The sequence below is a fragment of the Microtus ochrogaster genome, chromosome 5 (assembly GCF_000317375.1).
Source record: "Microtus ochrogaster isolate Prairie Vole_2 chromosome 5, MicOch1.0, whole genome shotgun sequence".
Taxonomy (NCBI): domain Eukaryota; kingdom Metazoa; phylum Chordata; class Mammalia; order Rodentia; family Cricetidae; genus Microtus; species Microtus ochrogaster.
Window position 1 is genome coordinate 9,918,167 of NC_022012.1, and position 10,564 is coordinate 9,928,730.

Genomic DNA, 10,564 nt, shown 5'->3' on the forward strand with positions numbered 1-10,564 from the left:
CTGTCCTGGAACTAGCTCTTGTAGACCAGGCTGGTCTCGAACTCACAGAGATCTGCCTGCCTCTGCCTCCCAAGTGCTGGGATAAAAGGCGTGCGCCACCACCGCCCGGCCATAAATAAATATTTTTAAAAAAATGTGTACCACCAAACAAGTGCTACTTAAATGATTTATTTCTTTTTAAGTGGAAAAATCCACCTAAATTTTCAATATCAGTGAAATTTTAAAAATAATTCTATAAAGAAGTGAGAAGTTTTCACTTCTTAGCTTTTAAATGTACAAGGCTACTGCAGTTAACAGGGTGCCAGGTGCACAGATAGGCATGTTCTACCTGTTACTTTCCAATGCTGTGGGGAAAAAAAAAACCCACAACTAAAGACCTTGACAAGAAAGGATTATTTCATCTTACAGGTTAAAGTTCATCATAACGGCAAGTCAGGGCAGAATTCCAGGCAGGAACCTGGGAGCAGGAACTGAAGCAGAGACCATGGAGGAATGCTGCTTACTGGCTTGCCCTCCAGGGCCTGCTAGACTTGGTTTTTATATTGTTTGTTTTCGGGGTGGGGTGGGGGAGTTCGAGACAGGGTTTCTCTGTGTAGCTTTGGAGTCTGTCCTGGAACTCGCTCTGTAGGACCAGGCTGGCCTCAAACTCACAGAGATCCTCCTGCCTCTGCCTCCTGAGTGCTGGATTAAAGGCGTGCGCCCCCACCACTTGGCTAAGGCCTACTCTTTTATACCACCCTGCCCATAGTGAGCCGGACCCTCCCATATCAAGCATTACTTGAGAAAATACCCCACAGAGCTGCTCACAGGCCAGTCTAATGGAAGCAGTTCCTCAGTTGAGGTTCTCTCTTCCTGGGTAACTAACCTATGTCAAACTGACAAAAAAACCAATCAGAACACATGGAGACCAACGCAGCAGGATGGAGAAGCCAGAAACAAAGTCTTGCATGGGGTGGGGTAGAGTGGGGGCAAATGATTTTTTCATTTTAAAAAGGTATTTATTTTTCTTTTTATGTGTTTTCATGTTCTGCCTGCATGATGTGAGTGTGTCATGCGCATGCCTGGTGCCCAAGGATCCCAAAGATGGCATAGGATCCCCTGGAACTAGGGTTAATAAAGGTTGTGAGCCACTATGTGGGGGATGGGAACTGAACCCAGGTCCTCTTGAAGAGCAGCAAGTGCTCTTAACTACCAAGTCATTTCCCGTCTAGGGTGAATAATTTTTGAACATGAGTGACAAGCTTCAGACAATGGGAAAACTGGACACACAAGCAAAAGGATGAAGGTGATCTCTGCACCATATGTAAATTACCTTCAATGGAGCAAAGACCACAGGGGAAAATTCCTATGATTTGGGTTGATCATGGTTTATTGGGCCATGTGAAAATTAAAAATTTTTCTGGGTGGTGGTGGCACATGACTTTAATCCCAGCACCCGGGAGGCAGAGGCAGGCGGATCTCTGGGAGTTCGAGGCCAGCCTGGGCTACAAGAGCTAGTTCCAGAACAGGTTCCAAAGCTACAGAGAAACCCTGTCTCAAAAAACCAAAAAGAAAAATAAAAAGAAAGAAAAAGAAAATTAAAAACTTTACCATGAATGGTGACATCTATCTGTAATCCTCACACTCTGGAGGCTGAGGTAAAGCCTATATAATCTATTTTGTAAGTTTGAGACTAGCCTGAATTATACAGTGATACTCTCCCCTCCCCTGAAACCGTGAGAAGCTGTGTGTCTAGGCAGGCAGGCGCAGAGTCCTCACCATGATGTGGGCCTTGACTTTCCCCTTCTGCACGATGAAGGTGCCTCCCATCCCCACGGGCTTGTTTCCGTAGTGGCTCTCCAGAGTCTGCCTCATGCAAGTCACAAAGTTAAGCTCTCCTGTTCTTCTCTTGGCTTGCACCTTGATGACCTGCAGAGGGTGAAATAGTGCACATCACTGCACAAACTGTAAAATTCTTTGTAGATAACTACCTCAGTGTACCACTATGACAGCCACTGCCGCCAGGTCAGTATTCCTCTGCCCAGCACAGATTAGAGGCGAGGTGTCTCAGTGCTGTGAGTCTTAATTAAATCACACCCAGCCATGTATGACTATGTGTGATAATCTTACTCATGAGTCCCTGAGCTGAGTCCTGTGCTGAACTCTGGAGACCTGGGGAAGATTACTGCGCTTACCCGGATTCATCTCTGGTAATGGGGGCTGAAGACATGTAGACATGTTTACAAGGCCTCACTCCCTGTAAAATTCTGGAGGAGGTTTTTCCATATCCTTTTAGATTCTATTTCATTTCTCAAGTAGCTGAAGTGGCTCCTCTTTCAAGATCTAAGTCCTCACAGAGGTTAATACTGAGATCAAGCAGGCATTCATTCCCATCCTTTTCTTGTTTTGTTACTACCACTTCGAGTACAATGTGGGCTCTTCTGAAACAAATACCTATTTGCTTCAGAATACCTTACGTAGGTGTGCTCTCAATGTTTCACACAGGTACAACGCACTGGGCTAGTATCTTATTCTACTACTCAGAAAAGCGTCCTCGTCACTAAGTAATATTCTGAACTTTGGTTTTAAAAAAGATTTTGTCTTTCCCTGTACTGTCCTGAAATTTTTATTTAATTAATTAAGCTGTATAAAAGTTTTGGCATTGGCACATCTGATTTTCTGGGGAGAATTATACTGGGGGCAATAAAAACTCAAATTTTTAGCTGACAAGAAAAAGAATAGTGTTATGATGGGCATAATCACCTTGCCAGGTTTGCCCTCACTGGCAAAAAGATTAGCCAGTAGTGCACATCCAAAATCGTGATGTTTTTGGCTGTACTTCTCCAGCAGGCACTTTCCGTCTGCAGGGTTAACGCGGGCAAAGTAACTTCCGTTCACAGGGTGGTTCTGTTCACTTGCTGTGTGAACTACTGGCATGAACTGGGGAAAAAAAAGTCAATTTTACTGTATTAATGAATGAAATGTTTTCTTTCAGATTCTAACAAATTCTATTCCAGGTCTCTTTCTCAACATATTCACATATTTTTGAGGTGATGGAGATTGAAGCCAGGCTTTGTTTGTGCTAGAACAGGGCTCTACCACTGGCCTATATTCCCTGCCCTTATTTCAAATTATAATCATACAACAGCACAATCATTCCCTTGTACCACAGGAACAGACTAATCCCTCTGTGGGATTCATGGTTGGGGAAGCTTTGCCCCCTCCCCCACTCTGCTGTCCAGCGACAATACAGAGAGTATTTTGTTTCACTATGTCTTCCTCCCTATGCTACGCTAGCTCCCAAAAGGGTCAGAGCAGTTGGGAAAATCAGCCACAGATGGAAACTTCTGAAACCATGAACCCAAACAAATGTTTTTCCTTTTAGTGATCCTTATTTTGTCATGGCTGTGGAAATCTAACACAAACATCTTATAAATTTTTTTTTATTTTATTTTTCCTGAGACAAGATTTCTCTGTATAACAGTCCTGGCTGTCCCATAACTCACTTTGTTTTTGTTTTTTTTAATTATTTATTTATTTATTTATTTTGGTTTTTTGAAACAGAGTTTCTCTGTAGCCTTAGATCCTGTCCTGGAACTCGCTTTGTAGACCAGGCTGGCCTTGAACTCACAGAGATCCGCCTGCCTCTGCCTCCCAAGTGCTGGGATTAAAGCATGCATCACCACAGCCCAGCTTGAATTTTCATTTATTTTATGTGTATAAATGTTTTGGCTGCACATACATGTGTCATATCTGGTGCTCACAGAGGTCAGAAGGCAGCACTGGACCCCTGGAACTGGACTTACAGATGGCTGTGAGCTGCCATGTGGGGGCTTGGAACTGAACTTGGGTCCTCTAACTTCCGAGCCACTTCTCCATGCCCAGTTTTATAAAATGTTTACCAGATTTCTTTTTGGGAGACAACTCTTGCTACATACCCAGTAACTTGCTATGAAGGCTAAGCTGGCATGGAAGGCACAAACTTAGGAACAATCCTCGGGCCTCAATTCTAGTATTACTGTGTCTGGCATAACATCTGGGAAAATGCCTTTTTATTTATTAAATATTTAAATTTTGAGATAGGGCCATGTTCTATGGCCCTGGCTGGCTATGCAGATCGGGTTGATCTCAAATTTGTAGTAATCTTGCTCAGCCTCTCAAATATTAGGATTACAGGTTTGAGCCATGAAGCATGGTTCAAGATGTCTAATTATAGGCTTTAACTTCTTTTTTTTTTTCTATCTTGAACACTGGGGAAAATTATATCACTGCTTCTGCACAAGAGGTTCTGTGATTTAGAACAATCACTCTATGTGATGAGGTTCAAAGGGAATGGCAGTCTGTTCTCATCATCATGAGATATAAACAAACAGTGGTAGCTTGCTATCATAAGGCATATGTAGCAGTACTGAGTTTAGTACAAATGGCGCAAAGCATGTTATGATACACCATATGTATATGCATGGCACACACTAGTGTCATACCACCAGTACTAGCCACTAGCTTTTCTAAATAGTCTTTGTTCATTCTGATAGTTTCTTAGTATTTGATTTTTAACGTGGAGCTATCCCCCATTATTTCTCTTTGAATCCAGAGCTGCTTTTATATGACAACAAGGATTTGCAGAGAAGTGAGGATCCTAATATATGGAAGAATAAAATCACTAGGTGTGCAGTGCACAGGCAGTCCCAGAACTGGACAAAGAAGTGAGTATCGTAATATATGGAAGAATAAAAATCACTAGGTGTTCAGTGGACATGGCAGTCCCAGAACTGCACAGGTGAATGAGGCCTGTGAGTTTGAGGCCAGTTTGGACTCCATAGCCTGATTTGGCCAGATAAATAAATAGACACACACACACACACACACCCCTCTTTGGGGGTTAACCTGTTCTCTAAAAAAATCGGAAGTAAAGATAGGTGCCTCATTGGCACCAGATCAACTGGAGTGTCCACCTGGCCCAAACCTGGAGAGTCATCAACCACTTTCCTTTGAGACAGATTCTTCCACTGTAACCCAGACTGGCTTGGAATCCACTATGTAGCCTATGACAGCCTTGAACTTCCACAGTCCTCCTGCCTCAGCCTCTGAAGTGCTAGAACTCCCAGCTAAAAGTAGCTTTTGACAGGCCACTGAATAACTCAAATGGCCGATGAACAAACTAACAATGCTATTCACATACTGACCTCAGAATTGAACCCCAGCGTCTGAAATGGGCCTGCCCCTGCTCCAAGGATAAAAGCACCAGGCAGCTTTATTTCTTTTGCAATCTCATTTAGGTCATAAACCTATAAAAAGGAAGAAGTTATTGAAGTTGTACTATAACGTTCTCCTGATTTATGTTTTACAACAATCCACTGCTTCCTTGCCTGCCTGTCACACTCGCCAGTGGCCTTAGTGACAAACAGGAGCCAACCCAGTTCCTGCAGTCTGTGAATACAGAGGATCAACGCATACTTACTTTTTCCTTGTTGACAAGAGGCATTAAGTAAGGCACACCTCCTACTTCTGCAATTCTAGTTTGCCCACAGATGCCTAGAAAACACAAGCCATCTTAAAAGCAGGCAAGCATATCATTCAAGCAGAAGATTCCAGAAGACGCTAAGGAACAGATGTAAGAGAAGCTCGGTGCTGGAACTAACCGGCATGAGAAGATGCATGTGGTCCCTGCTCGGACCTGATTCAAATGCCACTGACAGCAGCACTGAGCATGGCTGGGCAGCTGGTGTCACATCGACAATTGGTTATTGAGAGGGCAGGGGCCAGCTTGTGGGCAGTTTCTAGAATTCATTTGACTAACCCCTTAAAAAATCCATCACCATTGCTGGACGGTGGTGGTGCATGCTTTTAATCTCAGAACTCAGGAGGCAGAGGTAGGCGGATCTCTGTGAGTTCAAGCCCAGTCTGTTCTACAAGAATTAGTTCCAGGACAGGCTCCAAAACTACAGAGAAACCCTGTCTTGAAAAACAAAAACAAAAAAACTCCCCCCATTAAGGGCATTTTTATTTTAAAAGAATTTTTTTGGCATATTTGTATTTTTAAATTTTTTTTAAAAGATTTATTTATTATGTATACAACACTCCTTCCGTGTATGCCTGCATGCCAGAAGAGGGTACCAAATCTCATTATAGATGGCTGTGAACTACCATGTGGTTGCTAGGAATTGAACTCGGGACCTCTGGAAGAGCAATCAGTACTCTTAACCTCTGAGCCATCTTTCCAGCCCCGTATTTTTAAATTTTTAAAACATTTTTCTCTGGTAGAATTTTTTTAGATCCATGCTGAGAAATCTTTCTGTAAGTTGTTTTTACAAATAACAGGTATGATAGACAACCTTTGGATGCTAGGAGTTTCTAGTGTCTATATCTGTAGTTGTGTATTTTGTTGTTTAAACCCAGGGCTAAAATCATACCCTGCCACTAAACTGCCCCTCCCTGGGTTCTCTACTTACATTTTATCTACTTATTGATTGATTGTATGTGTATATACCGTGTGCTGTATGTGTCTATGGTACACGCAAATGTTTATGTGCATACACTGCACATGTATGCCACAAGTAGAAACCAGAGAAGGATGCTGCTCTATCGCCCTCTACGTTATTCCTTGAGAGTCTTTCACTGAACCTGGAGGAAGTCCCAGCAAACTTCTGGGTCTGCTCCAGAGTGCTAGGGTCATAGGTACACATGGCTACTTCAGGTTTTTATGTGGGTGCTGGGATCTGAACTTGGGTTTTCATGCTTAAGCGGCAAGAGCTGTTACCCACTGAGCCATCTCTCCAGTCCCTCCACTTCCATTTTTTCTTTATTAATTTATTTTGCATGTGTGTGGTGGTGGCGATCAGAGCACAACTGTGGGAGTCTTCCCCTTCCACCATGTGGATTCTGGGGACTGGACTCGGTTCAACAGGGTCGACAGCAAGAGCCTTTAGTGCTGAACCATCTTGCCAGCCCCTCGACCAACATTTTTAGTAACTGTTATAACAGTGAAATGAGACACAATTTTGGAAAAGGCACTTTTTCAAAGCAGATTAGAAATTATCTTTTACTTGAGAAGTCTTGCAAGGGTATTGTTCATTGAAGTCCATGTAATCACCTGCTACATGGAGGAGAGATAGCAAGGTTATCGTTAATTGAAGTACATGTAATACTGGTATATGAGATGCAAAAAGTCTGTGTCTGTGGAGAGCAGACATCACTCACTGACTGTGCACTGAGTGAGAGAGACGGTGATGGCTGCAGGACTGCGGCAGGGATGCACCACACACAACCGAAAAGTCCTAGAGAGCTAGTTGAGACAGATTTCAAAGATGCTAGATCCTGGTTAAAATGACAAGATTAGATGAAAAACTCAGAAAAAGTATACAAAATAGGTGAAGGCTGGGAAAAGATCCTGGAAAAAGCATCGTAAAGAGATGGCTAGACAGAGAAGGGTAGCTGCAGAAACAACTACTCTATTGAAAATGAAAATCAGAAACTGCGGGCGATTACATGGGCGAGGAAGAGAGGTGCTTTTAGCTTGTTTGTTCACAAGACTTCACTGGGGCTGGAGGGATGGCTCAGCAGTCAAGAGCACAGATATTCTTCCAGAAGACCTGGGCTCGGTGCCCAGCACTCACAACCACCTCCAGTCTGGAAGTCCAGTCTCAGAGGATCCAGTGTCCTATTCTGGCCTCCATAGGCACCAGGTAAGCATGAGGTGCACAGTCATATCTGCAGACACAGTGCTAACACACATACATGTTTTAAAGATGGTATCTAACGGTTTCAAGGTGCTCAGAGAGACTGCCATCTGTTCTATTCACAATCAAAAACTGTTTTACCTGGCAGACTCCTCTCAACATGAAACTGACCTTTCCTATTCAATGTATCTAAGGCTACATTATGGGGCTAAGTCCAGGAAAGAGAATTCATAGGCAGGACCAGCATCTAAGAATTCCAAGCAGATTACTTTTTAACCAAGTATGTCAATTAACATAATAAAAGAAATAGAAAATGTACTAACCTTAATTTCCTCGTCACCAGAGGGCATAATGAGGGAGGTTAGACTTTGGAAACACACTTGCGTTTGGTCTCCATTATGATTGATTCTGAGTTTCCTGAGCCTCTCCAGTTCCTCACTGATAAGCTGGAGCCGGCACTTCCCTTGGAGTGCTGCTGGCTGCCACAGTCTATGCAGTCTGTCACACTGAGACTGGTTTACTTAGCCCATATTCTCTCCTTTGTCTTCTCACTTCAAACCTGGCAAACTTCTTGAAGGGGTCTAGGCATTTAAATGATGAACCAAACATAAGCCCTAAAAAGAGGCTTATTTAATTTTAAATTATGAATATGATCTGTGCATATATGGGGATACTGGCTAAAGAATACAAACCCCTTCGGAGTCTAGAAGAGGGCCTGAGATCCTCTGGAGCGGGGATACAAACCCCTTCGGAGTCTAGAAGAGGGCCTTAGGTCCTCTGGAGCGGGAGTTAGAGGCAGCTGTGAGTCATCTGATGTGGGTGCTGGGAACCAAGTGAGTCCTCTAAAAGAGCAAAAGTGCTTTTAACTGCCGGGCGCTGTGGCGCATGCCTTTAATCCCAGCACTCGGGAGGCAGAGGCAGATAAGGCCAGCCTGGTCTACAAAATGAGTACCGGGATAGGCTCCAAAGCTATACAGGGAAACCCTGTCTCAAAAAGTCAAAACAAAAGAAAGCACTTGGGCTGGAGAGATGGCTCAGAGGTTAAGAGCATTGTCTGCTCTTCCAAAGGTCCTGAGTTCAATTCCCAGCAACCACATGGTGGCTTACAACCATCTGTAATGAGGTCTGGTGCCCTCTTCTGGCCAGCAGGCATACACACACACAGAATATTGTATACATAATAAATAAATATAAAAAAAAAAACAAAAGAAAGCACTTTTAACTGCTGAGCCATCTTTCCAGTCAGTCCCCAAATATAGGCCTCTTGCCTCAGATATTTTCTGAGCTTAAATAAATAAAATAACCACAAATTAAAGGGAGTTTTTTTTTGTTGTTAGGATTTATTCATTATGTATACAGTGTTCTTCCTGCATGTATGCTGCACACTAGATCTCATTATGGTTGTGAGTGACCCTGTGGTTGCTGGGAATTGAACTCAGGACCTCTGGAAGAGCAAGCAGCCAATGCTCTTAACCTCTGAGCCATCTCTCTAGTCCCCTAAAGGAAATTTTTGTAAGTCATTTGGGAAGTTAAAAACAAAATTCTTGTGCTCTCAAATCTTGCCCTACTGAGCATGTTCCATAACTAATGAACACACCTAAAGCCTACTCTCTCCACGAGAGCACACAGTGAAATCTGACCCACGAAAATTAAACCAAAATGAGAGTGAAAGTTGTAATAACAGCTTAGAGGAAAATAGGCTTCTGAAAAAAGAGTATGACAACCAAAACCGTATTCTTAAGACTACGCACCTTTTACAGGAAAGGCAAATGGCTCCTTTGTTAAATCTGGGCAGTCAACCACGGAGACCTGGACATCAGCAAAGTTGTCCTTCAGCCCCTTCTGCAAAACTAATAAAAGACACGCAAAGGTGTTATTTAGCGTTAGGCAAAAATTTGGCCACTGTATACTAAATCTTCCTCCAAAGTTTCTTTTTTAGACTCACAGTCCGAACTTATACTATAAAAAAGAGGGATGGACTGGAGGGGTGGCACACATATTTAGTCCCAGTACTAGGGAGGCGGAGTGATGTGGGAATGATTTCTTATTAATAAAGAAACTGCCTAGGCCCATTTCATAGGCCAACCCTTAGGTAGGTGGAGAAAACAGAACAGGATGCTGGGAGAAAGAAGTTGAGTCAGTGAGTCGCCATGGTTCCCGCACTCCAGACAGACGCAGGTTAAGATCATTCCTGGTAAGCCAGCTTGTGTGCTACAAAGATTAATAGAAATGGGTTAGATTAATATGTAAGAGCTAGCCAATAAGAGGCTGGAAGTATTGGGGCCAGGCAGTGTTTAAAAGAATACAGTTTCCGTGTAATTATTTCGGGACATAAGCTAAACTAGCCATGTGGGCGGCAGGTTGCTGGGGACGCAGCCCCGCAGCTCTTATTTCAACAGAGGAGGCAGGCAGATCTCTGTTAGCTTGGTCTACAGAGTGAGTTCTGGACAGCCAGAGCTACACAGAGAAACCTGTCATAAATAACCAAAAACAAAACAAAACAAACAAAAACCAAAAGAGGGATGGACCCAGGGCTTCAATGGAAACTACATGGCTTACCGCTAACCTGTACCCCCAGCAGAGGAATGGCCTTACTGAAGAAGAAAATCAGACTCTGACATGATCAGATGATATAATGGACTCTATGACATACAAACACCCACATTCACTAATCTTGCTGTGGTGCTTTATAGCCCCCAGAGGCTTATAAATTTGAATGCTTAGTTACCAGGGAGTGGAGCTGTTTGAGAAGGATTAGAAGGTGTGGCCTTGCAGGAGGAGGTGTGTCACTGGGAGTGGGCTTTGAGGTTTCAAAAGTCCTCGTCAGGCCCAGAGTCTCTCTCTCTCTCTCTCTCTCCCTCTCTCTCTCTCTCTCTCCCTTCTCTCTCTCTCTCTCTCTCTCTCTC

General features: G+C 43.4%; 1 protein-coding gene across 1 annotated transcript in view; it reads right to left on the reverse strand.

The window, feature by feature from the left end:
* Positions 1-10,564, reverse strand: part of C5H11orf54 (chromosome 5 C11orf54 homolog) — a 25,858-nt gene that overhangs the window by 4,997 nt on the left and 10,297 nt on the right. Inside the window, exons 3-7 of the mRNA XM_005346820.3 lie at positions 9,410-9,508; positions 5,441-5,514; positions 5,166-5,267; positions 2,743-2,919; positions 1,759-1,908 (exon numbers count right to left, since the gene is read on the reverse strand). Coding sequence (XP_005346877.1) covers positions 1,759-1,908; positions 2,743-2,919; positions 5,166-5,267; positions 5,441-5,514; positions 9,410-9,508 — 602 coding nt within the window. The remainder of the gene's footprint in view (positions 1-1,758; positions 1,909-2,742; positions 2,920-5,165; positions 5,268-5,440; positions 5,515-9,409; positions 9,509-10,564) is intronic.